The 17,487-nt window shown below is 35.7% G+C and overlaps 2 protein-coding genes across 2 annotated transcripts; both read right to left on the bottom strand.

The window, feature by feature from the left end:
* Positions 1-1,146: 1,146 nt before the first annotated feature.
* LOC120226311 (olfactory receptor 52N5) lies at positions 1,147-2,112 on the bottom strand. Its single transcript, XM_039224503.1, has one exon. The coding sequence runs from the start codon at positions 2,110-2,112 to the stop codon at positions 1,147-1,149; it is 966 nt and encodes a 321-aa protein (XP_039080434.1).
* An 11,761-nt stretch (positions 2,113-13,873) lies between these two features.
* Positions 13,874-14,836, bottom strand: LOC120226320 (olfactory receptor 52N1). The gene has a single exon (XM_039224513.1). The coding sequence runs from the start codon at positions 14,834-14,836 to the stop codon at positions 13,874-13,876; it is 963 nt and encodes a 320-aa protein (XP_039080444.1).
* Between the last annotated feature and the right edge of the window lie 2,651 nt (positions 14,837-17,487).

Here is a 17,487-nt window from a genome sequence, read left to right as displayed (position 1 = left end):
CTCTCTACAATAAAAATAAATAAATATAAATTTAAAAAGTAAAATAAATGGGAAAAATGGTCTATATTGAACTGGAATTAATCTTTACACATTCATCATCTTGTAACATCAAACATTTGCCATTTGGAAATATTGACTCATTGAATTACGCAGATCCTCCAAATGTTGACATAGTTTATTTTACAATAATAGTCACACACCATATGGACTTGGGAAAACTACTTGTATTTTGGTAAGAGGATGGAACTGAAAAGGGCAAATAATACTTTAATATTACTATGAATATTGTGACTTCCTAGATTCCCCAAGATCTTGAGCCCTCAGAGGTCCATAGGCAACACCTAAACAAGTGTTGCATTAGATGTTCCAGAGATAAAGTGGAGGAAACTAGAGATAGGTCACTGATGATAAATGAGACAGAAAAGAGATATTATTGAACTGAGAGATTCTAGGGGAGAGACTATATCTAAGAAATTTTCACACCCCTGGTGGTTGTGAACATCATTGACAATGTCCATGGTATTCTTAATAAATAACTTTATTCAATAGAGAAAAAAACTTATATCAGTAAATGAGGAAAAATAAATCAATATAGAGAAACAGCATAGGTGTGTTGAGTCATATATCAACATTTATATATTGCATTTATCATGATGTATAAATATACAATGTATAGGGCTAACCTATATATTGTAAGCATTTTTTATTCTTAGTAAATTGGTCTGCAAACCTTTTTACAATATGATGTTTACTAAATGCCATTCTTTTAAAATCCATGATGGTCAGTTTTATCTGCATGTTACCAGCCTAATTAATAAACTGAGTTTTAGTTTCAAAGATGGCCCAGGCTGAAAAATGTCCCTAAAAGCCATTTTGTTTCTTACCCAAAGGAAAGTTACAAACACAGGAAAGACAAATTTGTAATGAGCCCATATCAATTACCTGATTAAAATTGGTGATGGAGGAAAAAATAAGGGAAAAGTACTGGACTATAAATCCAGAATTAGCTATAAATATACCGACTATCATTGAAGGAAAAGATACTTTGGGATAAACTTGGAAAATATATGATACAACATATGAGTTAATGTATGATGTCACACATGAGTCTCTTCTTTGTTGTTTTTCATTCATCTTCAACTAATTTCAGTTTTCCTGAATACCTGTACCTTTCTCACCCTTAAAGAGTTTTATGACACTGTCTCTGATCTGTTTGGTTTTTACTCCATAAACAATGGGGTTCAGTGTTGGGGGAAGAAGGAGATAAAGATTAGCTACAATTATGTGAAGAGAAGGGGGAATGATGTGTCCCTCAAAACGGTGAGTAAAGAAAGTGAAGAATGCTGGAACATAGGTGATGATGATGGCAGATATATGGGCAGTGCAGGTGCTAAAGGCCTTCTGCCGGGCATCTGCTGATGAAAGGCTGACCACTGCCCGAAGGATCATAGTGTAAGACACAGCTATACAGCAGATGTCAAACACTCCAATTAGGAGGGCAACTGTCAGACCATAGATGACATTGATCTTGATGCTGGCACAAGACAACTTCACTACTGACATGTGGTCACAGTATGTATGGGAGATAATATTACTTTGGCAAAAGGGCAAACGCTTGACCAAGATTGGGAAAGGAATCATCAACAGCACACCCCTCAGGAAGGTGGCAAGCCCAGCTTTAGCAATGATAGGGTTAGTGAGTATAGAAGCATATCGCAATGGGTAGCAAATGGCCACATAGCGGTCCAGAGCCATGAGCATGAGCACACCAGACTCCACACCTGTGAACCCATGGACAAAGAACATCTGGACTAAGCAAGCATTGAAGTTAATTTCCTTGACATTGAACCAGAAGATGCAGAGTGCATTGGGTAGAGTAGTGGTGCAGGTAAAGAGGTCAATGATGCACAGCATGGCCAGAAAGAAATACATTGGGCGATGTAAGGACTCCTTCTGATGAATGAGGTACACTAGTCCAAGGTTTCCCACAAGAGAGATGGTATACATTGTACATAATGGGAGGGAGATCCATACATGTACTTTTTCTAGACCAGGAATTCCATTAAGAATAAACGATTTGGGGGCGACATATGAATTGTTGGAAACCACCATAACAAATTCAATAGAGGAGCTCTATGTATCCAGAAGAGTCTATGCTGAGGAGAAGGAATTAAGAAATAGAAATTTAATTCAGAATGTTTTTGAGAATGCAAATTAAATTTGGAATATAGTTACATTCATAATAGAACCAACAATTCTAAATAATTTTAACTATGAAAATGTACTATTTATTGAATAATACAATATTTTTAAAGTTTTATAAAGAATCTAAATGTAATTTTGAAGCCACAATTACCAAGTTCTGATTCTTTTTTGACATCAAATAGAAAAAACCGAGGCACAGAGATAGCAAATGATGTAAATGTCATAAAGCTAGATTCAGGGATAGAAATGATATTCATATATGACTTTAACATTCATGCAATCTCTTTTTTTAAAATAGTTTATTGTCAAGTTGGTTTCCATATAACACCCAAGGCTCATCCCCACAAGTGCTCTCCTCCATGTCCCCCCTTACCCTCTCTCCACCCCTGTCAGCCCTCAGTTTGTTCTCAGCATTCAAGAGTCTTTCATGGTTTGCCTCTCATGTCTCTTTACCATGCATCTGGTTTAACAGACTACATAGCTTATAACACCAAGTTATCATTATAACAAGGATAGGTTGAAGTTTGCTCATTACATTAATCTTGTGTGACAATATGTAATGGGAAGATTATGATGATATCATATAAGATCTTCTTCAAATATAGCTCTTTCCATACCAATCTTATGACTTACTGAGGTTTACTTTACTCTTGAAGCTCAGTTGCTCATCTATATTATGAGACTAATAATACCTACCTCAAGAGTTCTGAAAAATAATGTTTTGTTTTGTTTTGTTTTGTTTTGTTTTGTTATTTTACTCTTAGGTTAGTATCCTGGTGAACTGAATATCTTAATTTGAAATACAAGTGTAGATAGTACATGGCTATAAGATATAAGGATAGTGGCCATGAAAGTCAGTCTAATTTAATTGTCCCATGAAAGAGAAAAATAAGAAACCTCCCTTTCTCAAAAACCCTGTAGTTCCCAAAGTAAATGGAGTCATCTATTTCCTGTCCATATCTCTGTTTTTACAGTTTTCTTGAGAAGCATATTCTCTCTCCTAGAATATGTCCACTCTCATTACCTCAAATATAGCCAACATGAAGGATGTTTTCCAAAAGTTAATTTTAAAAGAAAATTATGTAACAATTGTTGTGTCCTCCTTCTAAATGCATGCTGGATATATCCATGGAAAATTTGAATTCAAGACTAAACTCATCACTTCAGCCTTTACCCCATGGCAAAATAGGTTCCATTTCTGAGTTTTGTCTTTTGGATAATGGTGTCATTATCTACCACATGATATACCAACATCTTTGTGATCTTCTCAGGTATTCTACTTCATCTTGGGTAAAATTCCTTTATAGCTCAAAGTGTTTCAGTTCCTAATCTGTCCAGGCCACTTCAGCATGTCTACTATCTGTCTTCTATTCTCAGACAAAACAAGCTTTCTATTTTAAAATCCAGAAATATTTCCAGTATCAGCCTTTTCTATCACCATTCTTACTGTCTTTTAAAGACCACCTAACTAGAGTGACTCAGTGGCTCAGTCTGTTAAGCATCTGACTTTGACTCAAATCTTGATCTCACAGTTTTTGAGTTCAAGTCTCACATTTTTTTAATGTTTTATTTATTTCTGGGAGAGAGACAGCGTGAGCAGGGGAGGGTCAGAAAGAGAGGGAGACACAGAATCTGAAACAGGCTCCAGGCTCTGAGCTGGCTGTCAGCACAGAGCTGGATGTGGGGCTTGAACCCACAAACTGCGAGATCATGACCTGAGCCAAAGTCGGATGCTTAACCAACTGAGCCACCCAGGCTCCCCTTAAGTCTCACATTTTGAGCCCCTTTGGATGAGGCCCACTTCTCCCCCTCTCTCTCTATCCATTGCTTACTTGTGCCCCATCTCTCTCTCAAAAAAATAAATAAATAAATAAATAAATAAATAAATAAATAAATAGAAAATAGAAAAATAAAGACCACTTAGGTAAATCCACCTATTTCTTGATTTTGACACTTGTATTTTTCAAATCAAATTTGTCCTATAGCATAATTTTGAAGACCATTTCACTCTCTCCTTAATAATCTTCAGTGTTTTCTCATCAAGTTGAGGGCAGGATTCAACTTGGCATGAGATTTAATAAAGTAAAATTTAGGTCTTATCCTCTCTTTCCGTTTTATTTCTTTCCAATTCCTAAGCACCCAAAAGTGGTCTGGTTTGGGCAAGAAATTATATGGTCATTGTATCCTAGAATTTCATGCTTAAACTTTGGTAGACTACATTTCAATCCTACAAATACTTCAAGTTTATGTTGTCTTTGCTCAGTTTATTTCCCTTATTTGAAAATCTCTCTGCCATGTACTTACCTTGAGAAGTCTTCGTTGAACATTGAATCCTCCCTCCCTTCCTTCCTTCTTTCCTTCCTTTTCTCTTTTTTCAAGTTTTTATTTAAATCCCAGTTAGTTAATGTACAGTATAATATTAGTTTCAGATGTAAGTTAATGTACAGTATAATATTAGTTTCAGATGTAGAATTTAGTGGTTCATCACTTACATAAACACTCAGTGCTCATCACAAGTGCTATCCTTAATACTCATCGCCCATTTAAACCATCCCCCTCCCCCCAACCTTCCCTCTAGCAATGCTCAGTTGGTTCTCTCTGGTTAAGTTTGTTTTATGGATTGTCTCTCTTTTTTCCCCTTTATATTCATCTGTTTTGTTTCTTCATTTAAAGAATCCTGTGCATCCTGAAGTTCAGCGTTAGCTATTTTGACTAAATTCCCTGACTCAGATACAAAATGTTCAATTTGCTTCCCAAAGCTATTAGTGATTAATTCAGAGTGAAATCCAAGTTTTTCTAGCTCATACTTCACATCTGTTCCACTAAAACGAAATCCTTTAAAAGGCTAACAAGCAGTAGATCAGTGAACTGTTTCCTCATTTACTTGTTTTTGTATTTATTTTTTTGCTTGTTTCTATGGAGGAATATGAGGTTTCATGTTTTTAACTTGGGGCCTCTATAGTTCCTTCTTCTTATAATTTCTCCCTACCCAGCACTCCAACCATCTTTCACATGAAGGTGGGTGGGATGATTTATACTTTCTCTTTCAAAGGGAGAGGTAATTTGGTTACAAGTACCCTTCAGACTTACCCTAGAACTCCCCTGCTTCCTTATTTTGCCTGTGGTTCTAGGGAATTAATGAAACAGAAAATAGGAAAAGATTGAAAGTACAATAATCACAAAAATAAAGGAAGATAAATTCACCACAAGGAGGTTTTCATTCAGTCTTGCATTTAGCCTTTTCCAGTGCAAGAGACAAAGCAACACACTGTACTACCAAAAGCATATTATGTCATATATGCTGCACCAAACCACCACACATCAACTATAATTTCTCTTCCTTTCTTGATGACAATAGGCTCCATTACCTGGTTCAGTTGTCTAAGCCTCCAGGATCTGATGGGAAGTACAGTGATTGATGCCATCACTGCTGCTTCTGTGTTTCCTCATCCCACGCTGGGCAGCCATTTGACCCAAAGTGTGTGCAGCACCCATTGTTGTTTCTGGCTGTTTAAAACAGAAAATGGCCTCCTTTATATTATCACTTGATCCCAGCCCCTAGAAAAATCAGGATGAATCAGATACTGCTTAGGACCTAGGAAGGCCAAGAAGCCTTGCTTTTTCACTTTCTTCTTTCCATGCTATGCTTCTCCAGAAGAGAAGGCTTGCAGACAACAATCGTTGTTGTTTTGTTTCAGGAATTTAGGGTCTGGAACACAGAATAAAATCCTATCAGGCATTTGAAGAACCCTCTCCATGATCTCCTGGAGAAGAATGTCAAGAAGAAGCTAGATCCAGAAAAGGGAGTTCTAGATTCTTTGAGAATATTTCAACATTTTTTGTTATTGTCTTGAAATGTTTTCCTGATGTCTAATTCAATTTTTTAGTGTTTTTAATTTATTTTTGAAAGAGAGAGCATGAGTGGGGAAGGGGCAGAGAGATAGGAGGACAGAGGATCCGAGGTAGGCTCCGCACTGACAGCAGTGAGCCCAATGCAGAACTTGAACTCAAGAACTATGAGATCATGACCCTAGTCAAAGTCAGATGCTTAACAGACTGAGCCACCCAAGTGCCCCCAAATTCAATATTTTAGTGACAAGATGGTGTTGTCACTAAGTATTTCAAGGCTAAATATTTCAAGCTATGGACCCTAAATTAATTTAAACAATCCTATTTGTTAAATTTTTAAAATTTCCATTAAGCATCCACCATGTATCAGGCAATAAATACTTTGGCTATTAGCGTAAGGCCTGTCTGTGCCTCTATTCTGATTCTTTCAGGTTTACCTTGTACATAAACAGCCAGCTTGCACACCAACTCAAATATTTACTCACTTGCCTTCAGGAAAAGCAGCAGCAATACCATTTGGTTGTCAATTTTACCTATTTAAATATATTTATCTACTAATTTAAACTCACTTATGAATTTAATTACATTCCTGTAATGAGTCTACCAATTCAATATTATCATACCCATTTTCTCTAACCTGGATTCCGTAGGTTTCACAGCATGCTGCATGATACCGAAATTTCTGCACCTACATTAAATACTGGTGATACATCCCCTCTCTCTTAAGCCAAACCAGATACTCTGCTGGAAATTCACCTTTCTTCTTCTCTGCTTCCCCCATATTTTCTTTATTTTTTATAATGATGATAACCTCAGGATTTGTACTAGAACTTTTTGTATATTCATCATATCACTTTACTGTGAGCTGTTTTAGTGGATGGGCCAAATCTGCTACCTATTTCACCCCATGAATAAGGACGATACCTTGATTTAAAAATGTAAATTGGAGTTAGATCAGCTGACCGCAAGTTGTGTGATGAATTAAAAAGTGAAGGACTGTGGGGGAAAGTGAGCTAGTGACTGGAGGGAAAAAGGTATGCCTACTTAACTTTCCTTGAACAAAGGCATAGGGTTATTATTGTCTAATCCTCTGCCTATGTCATTCTACCATTTATTTGTAGAAATGAATAAACATAAAAAGAATTCTCTAAACTATAAACGAGATTTTGAGAGCATCTAGATTCTCCCTTCCCACACAAGAGCACACACACATCTCTTGCTAGTACTATCTCTGCTTTGAATGTGGAATGACCACGTTCTTCCTAATTTTCCCTAGCCAAAGAGATCACCAACAATATGCTTTTACATGGCAATGCCCTTGATTTTTGTGATCACACATGCAGGCTGGAACAAGCCTAGGCTTTGTCACACAGTAAGCCTAGGATCAAAATATCTGGAAGGCATTACCTTACCTACAATGTAGCTCCAGACTAGGAGTCTGAAAGGTGCTCATGCCAGGGCAAGGGCCCAGGAATGTATTTGAAGGTAACACTCTGGCTTCCCCTTATGTCAGAATTACTTAGTCTGGCTGACTTCCCACGGGAACAGGCATAATCTCACATTCTCAAGACTCCCAAGTCTCAATGTGAAACAGGGCTTAAGAGACCTGAGAGACAATGGTCTCTTTCCCTAAGGGAAAATGTAGTGTAAGGTTTCATATATTTGAAACAAAAATAAAAATCTCAAACCATATCTCATCCCCAAACAAGGGCAGTCCAGAAAGGAAGCCCCATGGTACAGGCAGACCATCATTATGATTAAAAAGTTGAAAATTCTTGTCTAAAGTAATTAAAAATAAAGCAGATTATATGCATATGTGACTTTATAATAAGTGTTTCATTATTTGTTATTCAAATTTGTAAAATATTACACTTCTTAATTTCAAAAGAGAAAAATGTAACAAAACCTTTTTAAATGACATACTTCTGGTGTAGGAGATACCTGCTATTAAGATTATGCTGTCATTATTTCCATGTATATGTAATTTTTTTAAACCCAGGATCATAATTCACAGGTTATTTCATCACTGAATGCTTCTATTTACACACACACACACACACACACACACACACACACACACACACACACACAATGGCATACCATTCAGCCAGGAGAAAAAAAGAAATCCTGTCATTTGTGACAACATGGATGGGCCTTGAGGGCATTATGCTAAGTGAGACAAATCCTATGTGATCTCATTTATATGTGGAACCTAAAAAAAGCCAAACTCATAAAAGCAGAAGTGAATGATTACCAGAAGTTAGGGTATGGAGATCTGGGTATATTATTTTCTAACTAATAACTAAATCTTGGAGATCTAATGTGTAGCATAGTGATTATAGGTAACAATATGGTATTATAAACTTCAGAGTTCTTGAGAGAATAGATTAACTGTTCTCATTACTAAAAGAAATGATAACTATGTGAGGTGATGGAGGTGTTAGATAATACTATGGAGGTAATCATATCATAACATATAAATGTATTAAATCAACACATACTGTACACCTAAAATTATACCATTTTATATGTCAACTATATCTCATAAAAATAATTTTTTAATGTTTTATTTTATTTTTTGAGAGACATGAGAGAGACAGAGCATGAGCAGAGAAGGAGCAGAGAGAGAGGGAGACATAGAATCCGAAGCAGGCTCCAGGCTTAGAGCTGTCAGCACAGAGCCTGATGCAGAGCTGGAACACACAGATACAAGATCATGACCTGAGTTGAAGTTGGATGCTCAACCAACTGAGCCACCCAGACACCCCTAATGAAAATAAATTTTAAAACAAAGTACAAATCAAGTCTCATTGCATATTAAATGAGTTCTTCTAATCATTTTTTAAAAATTTGTACAGGATAATCCCTCTCAAGAAAAATGGAAATAAAGATGTGGTTATGTGTTATAATAGAAGACAGTGTTGTGTTCCTTTTGAAATTCCTCCTATCAGATTGCAAGGAGACAATAAAAGCAAAATAAATTTAAGAAAACTAGGAAAGGGAAATTATTAGCAATGGAAAAACTATTTCAACAAGTTCTTGTAAGAAATAAGATGGAACAGTGCTAATGAATTAAAGGATGCAATTAACAGAGTGAAAAGGCAAACTACCAGGTGGGAGAAGGTACTTGCAAACCATAGATTAATATCCAAAATATAATAGGAACTCCTACAACTCAATTTGAGCAAAAACAAAAAAGAATTTCCCAATTAGAAAATGGGCTAAGGTCTTTAATAGACATTTCTTCAAAGCAGTCATACAAATGGTCAACTGGTATATGAAAAGATGCTCAACATCACTAATAATCAGGGAAGTGCAAATCAAAACACAATAAGATATCACCTGATATCTATCAAGATGGTTATTATTGAATAAATAAAAAACAAAAAGCATTGGCAAGAATGTAGAATTATTGGAACATTTGTGCATTGTTGCTAGGAATGCAAAATATTTCAGTAACTATGGAAGATAATATGGAGGTTCATCAAAAAGTTTTAAATAGGACTACCATATGATTAAGCAATCCTGCTTCTGATGTTTATCCAAAAGAACTGAAATGAGGGTCTCAAAGAGGTATTGGCATTCCTGTGTTTACTACATTATTCATAATAACCAAAATGTGGAGACAACATGAATGCCCATTGACAGATGAATGGATGAAGAAAATGTGGTATATACATATGGAATGGAATACAATTCAGACTTAAAGAACAGTTTGCAATGTGCGACAACATGGATGACCATGAAAACATTATGCTGAATGAGTAAAGTCAGTCACAGAACAACAAATACTGCATGATTCTATTTCTATGAGGTGTCTAAAATAGCCAAATTCATAGAATTAAAGAGTGGAATGGTGATTTCCAGAGGTAGCAGAGAGTGGGAAATAACTAAATAACCATCATAAGTTTCAGTTAAGCAAGAAGAATATGTTCTAGAGACCTGCTGTATATTGTATATATAGTAAACAAGATGTATTTTACACTTAAAAATGTGTTAAAGGGATAAGTTTCATGTTAAATATTCTTACATCAATACAATAAAATTTTTAAAAAGGAACAACATAAATTTTTCTAAGATTAAATCTAAGATTTCTACCTAAAATCTTTGTAGACTATAGTAAATTAATGAATCCATCCAAATTTTAGTCTCCTTAAAAATAAAATGCAGTGAATAATGACCATCTACAGAATTGATTCAAAAGTAGAGATAATGCATGTAAAGGTCTAGAATAAATTAATTATTACTGTGTCTAAAAAACTGATAGTCAATCTTGTTATGAAGAGAGGGACAGAGATGTGCAAGGAATCTCAAAAGGAACTAAAAGGATCTTTAGAACTGATCTACTTAAACCATCCTTGAGGCAGGTAGTGGCAACAATTCTAAGTTTCCAGTGATATAAGCAGAAATCGACTGAACACAAGAATAATCATTGAAATTTGGTCTACAAGAAATTATTCTCACCTTCAATCTTATTTATTCAGAGTGGTGGGAATTTTTAGTTTCCTTTCTTAGACTGAAACCACTAACCCCTAAATTCCATGGATTAGCATATTTGGGTTATTCTCTCATATTGCTGGAGTACATCCTCAAATAGCTTTCTTTTTTAATGTTTATTTATTTTGAGAGAGAGCGAGTAGGGGAGGGGTGGAGGGAGAGGGAGAGAGAATCCCAAGCAGTCTCTGCACTGACAGCACAGTCCAATGCGGGGCTCCATCCCACAAACCTCAAAATCATGATCTGAGCCTAAATCAAGAGTCAGACACTCATCTGACTGAACCACCCAGTGCCCCATCTTCAAATAATTTCTAAGAAAAGCTGTTATGCAGACCTTCTTTCTTCAGTTTTTCATATTTAAAATAACTTTACCAATCACATATTTTATTATTAATTTGAAAACAGAAGTCTAGTCTAATAATTATTTATTTTCATAGTAAGAAAACTACTCTATGGTCTTCCAATATCAGTATTTGCTGGTAGGTATCCTTTTTAATTATGTAAACATGCATTGATTTTTTAAACTATTTTAATGTTTGTTTTCTATCTGAAATTGTTAAGTATGTCTTCATTATATTTATAGCCATTAATTTCACAGCAGTATGTCCAAATTTGAATCTTTTATAAAGGATATTCTAGGTACTTTGGTATTTCTTGATTTCTTAAAATACAACTTTTTAATTTTGTTATAGAAAATATTATTTTATAGTTGTTTGGATAAATTCTCCATTTACCTAAACAGTTTTCTCTCTTAATGTGAACCCTAAAAGTCAGACTTTTTTGCTCTTTTGGACAGAACTTCTGTATCTCTTTATTTTTCTTTCATATTTTATGTTTTCCTTGCCTCTTTTTCTTTTTGGGAGATTTTTGCAACTCTGTTTTCCTTTCCTTAAATATTTTTGCCATGAGTAATCCTTTTCTTTTATAAAAGTTATTTTCTAATTGTCTGCTTGCCCCTTTTTCATAGAAATCCTTTCATTGTTTTGTGGGTGAATATATTATCAGATAGCTCTGAAAAATATTGATGCTGGAAATATTCTCCTGCAAAAATAATAAGGATGGTAACATTGGACAAAATACAGAAAGAAATGTAATCCTGACTTGGTTGTAAAGTAATATACATTCATACTAAATATTTATATCAATATTCATATAATCACAGGAATTCAAGTACTGTTTATTAGTTTTCAACTATTACAATCAAATTATAAACAAATCTAGGAAGATTTCTGGAATCATTGATAGTACTAATGATCTTTAGATTAGGTAATTAAAAAATATTTGATTTTGGGCACCTGGGTGGCTCAGTCAGTTGAGCATTTGACTTGAGGTCAGGTCTTGATCTCATGGCTAATGGGTTTGAACCCCATGTCAGGCTTTGTGCTGATAGCACAGAGTTTTCTTCAGATTCTCTGTCTACTCTCTCTTTGCCCTTCCCCTGTTCGTGCGCTCTCTCTCTCTCTAATGTTTATTTATTTTTGAAGGAGAGAGAAACAGAGCATGAGCAGGGGAAGGGGAGAAAGAGAGGGAGACACAGAATATGAAGCAGGCTTCAGGCTCGGAACAGTCAGCGCAGAGCCCGATATGGGGCTCAAACTCACAGGACGTGAGAGTATGACCTAAGTCAAAGTTGGATGCCCAACTGACTGAGTCACCCAGGCACTCCTCTCCCCCTCTCTCTAAATAAATAAACAGTAATTTTTTAAATTAAAAATAAAGTAAATATATCATATTAATATTCAGGTTAGAAGTATAGAAAGAAGAAAGTTGTAAACATACACATTTAATAAGTATATAAATATATGCATATTTATGTATATACATGTATACACTATATGCACATGCATACAGAAATCACACACGTGCATATGATCACACAAAGGTGATACATATTGTAATTGAGTTACAATCCTCATTGTATAAAACAGGGTAGTTTGTAGTCAAATTAAAATTTAAACATAGTTTGGAGTAAAAGAAAAAATCACCGAAAATAAAAATAAAAATAAAAAGTACGCATATGATGCTATCTCTGGAAAGGAACTAAATGGAAGAGATTTTCAAGATGGAGTTTTTGCCTTTTTTATGATTGTCTTGTCTGCATTGTTTAATCATAATTTGTACAAATATATATATTATTTACATTAAATTTAGCATACTATGCAAAGAAAATAAAATATATACTTTGTTAGTCATGGACAGATAGCACAGGAAGAAAATGTTTCAGTTGAGAGAGATCAGAGGGTGTGTCTAAGACATATTATTTTAAATAAATATTTTATTGAACTATAATATTCATGCAAAAAAGAGTACACATCATAAATATCACCAAGTGGATACACTCTGTAATTACCATTCAGGTTAAGCACTAAATCGGTGGCAGCACCTCAGAAGCACCCGTCACACTCTGTTCCATCATTACCTGGGCTTTTATTCTCAAAGTTAAACATCATCCTGATTTCTATGACCACAATTAGTTTTGCATACTTGCGAATTTTATCTAAATGAAATCATAGAATACATATTATTTGGTCTCTTTCACTCAACATTATACTTGAATAGATCACAAGTATTTATTTATTCAATTTGGATATTAATGGACATACACTGTGTGTCATGAATATGCTGCAAGTTACATTTTTTAAAAGTTTTCTGGTGAACATATGTATGCACTGATGGATATACAGTTGATAAACTTGGGAATGAAAGCAGGAGAAAAGAACTTGGGAAAGAGGAATGAACTCCAAATGGTTTTGGCAGGAGAATGCTGAGATAAATAAATTAGCACAGACATTGATGAGCACAGCTCATGTTTTGCCAGGGATTTAAAATCTTAAAAAGTTCAACTCCAGTTCTAGTGATCCAAGCACTCTCCCCTAAAAGTAAGCCTATGAAGAACATAAAATTTCAGAATAGAGTCTTTGCCTACATAGACATAGTGTCTACCTCTTTAAAAAGAGGTAGTAGAGTGGGCCTGGGGGGCTCAGTCAGTTAAGCATCCGACTTCAGCTCAGGTCATGATCTCGTGGTCTGTGGGTTCAAGCCCCACGTCAAGCTCTGTGCTGAAAGATCAGAGCCTGGAGCCTGTCTTGAATTCTGTATCTCCCTCTCTCTCTGCCCACCACCCCCACCCCCGGCTCCCTGTTCTCTCTCTCTCAAAAATAAATAAACATTAAAATAATAAAAAAATAAAAAGAGATAGAAGAATTAAAGTTCCATGAAAATATTTCCTGTTCCCAGATATCTGCTTTCATTTGTAGACTTCCCTGAAGACTTGGTGATCTCAACCTGGCTAAGAGAATTCTAACTTCTCAGAAGACTCTACTTAAATGTTGTGAGAATTGTCCTTTCCTTTAAACAAGAATCTAATGACAGTTTCTCGTATCTGCTTGGTTTTCACCCCATACACAATAGGGTTCATTGTGGGAGGCATGAGCAGATAGAGATTAGCCATAATAATGTGTATGTGTGGAGGAATGGTGTGTCCCCCAAACCGGTGAGTGAAGAAGGTGAAGAAGGCTGGGACATAGGTGATGACGATGGCACAGATGTGAGCAGTGCATGTGCTGAAGGCCTTCTGCCGGGCATCTGCTGATGATAGACTCACAACTGTCCGGAGGATCATGGTGTAGGAAATTGTGATGCACAGGATATCAAAGCCCCCAATCAGGAGGGCAACCATTAAACCATAGACGGCATTGATTCTAACATTGCCACAGGATATCTTGGCCACAGACATGTGGTCACAATAAGTGTGAGGTATGACATTGCCCCTGCAGTATGGCAGGTGCTTGGTGAGGAAAGTGAAAGGGATAACAAGTATTACACCTCTAAGAAAAGTGAGGAAGCCAGCCTTGGAAATGACTGAATTAGTGAGGATAGTATCATAGTGTAGGGGATAGCAGATGGCCACATAGCGGTCCAGGGCCATAAGCATGAGCACCCCAGACTCCATTCCTGTGAAAGTGTGCACAAAGAACATCTGGGCCAGGCAGGCCTTAAAATCAATCTCCTTGAGGTTGAACCACAATATGCAGAGGGTGTTGGGAAGAGTGCTGGTGCACATGAGCACATCTGTGAAGGAGAGAAGGGCTAGGAAAATGTACATAGGTCTGTGTAGGGCTTCTTCAGAGTAAATGAGGTACATGAGGCCCAAGTTCCCTGTGATGGCAATGCTGTACATGGTACACAGGGGGAAGGAGATCCACAAATGCACTTCTTCCAGCCCAGGGATGCCATTTAGGATGAATGAAGCTGGAGTTAGGCTAGTGCCATTTAGGAATGACATAACACCTGTTGGAAGTTCATGGTACAGCAGCTACAGAATTGCTCTGTAAGCAGAAAAAAAAAAAAAAAAAAGGTTCAGAGAGTAACTGACCAGCAGGATTTTCTTCTTCATATGGCTAATTTGTCTTTCTTGTAGATCAATCATTAGATGTGATCTTTTATGTTGACATTGTGACATATACACTATTTGGGTCCATTCCTTAAGTGTCAGATACTGGAAAGATGAACTCACTGGGTTTAGCGGATGTGCTGGATCTGGATGTGTCCAGGGTTTTGGGTTATCATCATTTACAGTCCATTTACCAGGCTGAAGTTGGCCACTAAGTGACCAGATGATCAAGGATTGATGAAATATTTAACATGCTCTTAGGGCTCATTATCTTAGTCAGAAATAACTATTCCATTCTTAAATGTTAATAATTTTCAAAAGTTCTTTTGAACTAATCTTTAAGATAATCAGTCTTACCTCATGGATACCCTGACAATGATTTCAGTGGGTTAATTTTAGCCCAAATCTCCCTCTTTTTGTTTGGAGGAAATGTAAATTCAGAACTCTAGGAATCATAGAATGATATTAAAGGCAAAAAACATAATAATCTTCTTCCTAATATCATGAAGTGGTCCCCTATTTCTGCTTTTGGATCACTACCAACATAAATAATGGGTGAAGTATCACTGGGAATGCAGTAACTTATGAAACATTAATGTGTTAAGACTATAGTCTCTTCCAGTGGATTTAGGGTCTAATCCAACATGAATGGAGATATTCATCATCTTAAACTAAAACAACTGACATTTCCTTTAGAACACAGCACTTTATTTTCTTTCTCTATCACAATTTCAGGGAGCCATAGAATCAAATATTTCTCAACCTATGTCATATCCAAAACTAATTTATTCTAGTATAAAGGAAATGTTCAATTCATTTTTTATAGCCCATAGAAAAGGAAGCTGTGGGAGAATAAGGAAGGACAAAATATTTATGCATAGTAAGAAGAGTCTATTTGGTATGATAGTAGATCATGAGGAGATAAAAAACAAGTTAAGACCATATGATGGGTGCAAAAAAGATGCGGAAGTCTGAAAAAGAGGGCTAAGTTGGGCTGGAATTTGCTAATTTGGAGGGGGGATGTACAAGTAGTAAAATACAGGGACTGGTCCTACAGAGGAACTATTGAAGAGAAAACTGTCTCTTTGGATATAAAATATCAATGCTGAAATTTATAGTACTTCCTGGACTTGTGAGAGGTGATCTCCCTGACACTTCAGAGATGTATCTATCGGAAACCTAAGACTGTATAAACTTGACTCTTCTGTCCTCATATGTCTTTTATAAACTCTTATATTTTTATTTTTTAAAAGATTAAGGCTTAATATATGAAGTCTAGGAGCTCTTCAAACTGAGAAATAATTCAACGATTACAACTGTGAGATGAAATGCAAACAATTTCTTAAATGGAAAAGTAGACAAGAAACAAAACTGTGGAATAAAGCTGTCATAACTCTTTTGTTTTCCCCCACTGCAGTATAAATCATTTTCTCCTGGAAAAGCCCATTTAAGCTTGCACAGCCAGTGGGACTGATTACTTCTCTTTAGAATACTCCCCATATGGATTATATTTCAGTAGCTGAAACATTTGTGTTTTTATTCAAAATGAAAATGGAGCAGATAAGCCAGTATGTAAAATCAGCCTTAAAGTGGGATACACTGTGCCTTTTCAAAAGTCAGGAGAATAATCCTATTTGACAACTCTCTTATGCCTCCTCCTGGCTCAGCTATCATAATTAATACCCACCCCTTTAAGAAGAAGAATGCACCCCCAATTCAGAAATCTGCTCACCCTGAGAGCTACTGGAGTTCTTGGAGAAACTGAAGACATGTCCACAGATCAATTCATACTCATGTCTATGTGATGATTTTGGTCCTGCAAGAGAAATTTAATACCTACATTGAGACCATGAGATGGCAGGTGGAGGAGGGAACTTTTCTATTCTGTGTCTGTCTGGGCGCACACCTGTGTGCATGTGCATGCATGTGTGTGTTGTGTGTGTGATATATTCTAAATTTGGGAGTTTGAAAAACATAATTGCTACCATTTACTTCTACTATAATCTCAGAGGAGAATTTATTTCCTTTGTGTGTGTTTATAATAATAAGAAAAAAAGAGACTTAAGAATCAGATATATCTGGGTCCTAAGGAACCTAGCTTAGCCATTGAGAATTGCCTTAGGAATTATTTTGTCTCAAACCATAGATTAGGACTCTTGAAGGCATAATTTTTATAACTACAACATAGCATATTTAGATCTAAAATGATTTAGAATTTCAGAATTAAATCCTTCTGGGAGACAGACCTATATTCTACCTTTTCCAAAACTTAGCACAATGTCATGTACAAAATTGGTGCTGAAAAAATTGGGAGTAAAAATTAAATAAGCTTTGTAAAAAACTGAGCTTAATGTGTGATCTTGGATTTAGTGTTCTTGATAAATTTGCTCATTAATTTTAACATTTTACATGGATTATTTTGGATTATATAGCATCTCTTTTTAATTATTATTATTTTTAAAATTTACATCCAAGTTACTTAGAATATACTGCAATAATGATTTCAGGAGTAGAATACAGTGATCATCCCCTACACATAATAC

This window comes from Hyaena hyaena, unplaced genomic scaffold (genome assembly GCF_003009895.1).
Source record: "Hyaena hyaena isolate Hyena2069 unplaced genomic scaffold, ASM300989v1 scaffold_1659, whole genome shotgun sequence".
In the NCBI taxonomy this organism is placed as follows: Eukaryota; Metazoa; Chordata; class Mammalia; order Carnivora; family Hyaenidae; genus Hyaena; species Hyaena hyaena.
Note: the sequence above shows the minus strand (reverse complement) of the source record. Positions and strands in the feature narration are given on the sequence as shown.

What these genes read in the sequence shown, in the direction of transcription:
- LOC120226311 (XM_039224503.1), bottom strand. Translation starts at nt 2,112, where the DNA reads ATGGTGGTTTCCAACAATTCATATGTCGCCCCCAAATCGTTTATTCTT.
- LOC120226320 (XM_039224513.1), bottom strand. Translation starts at nt 14,836, where the DNA reads ATGTCATTCCTAAATGGCACTAGCCTAACTCCAGCTTCATTCATCCTA.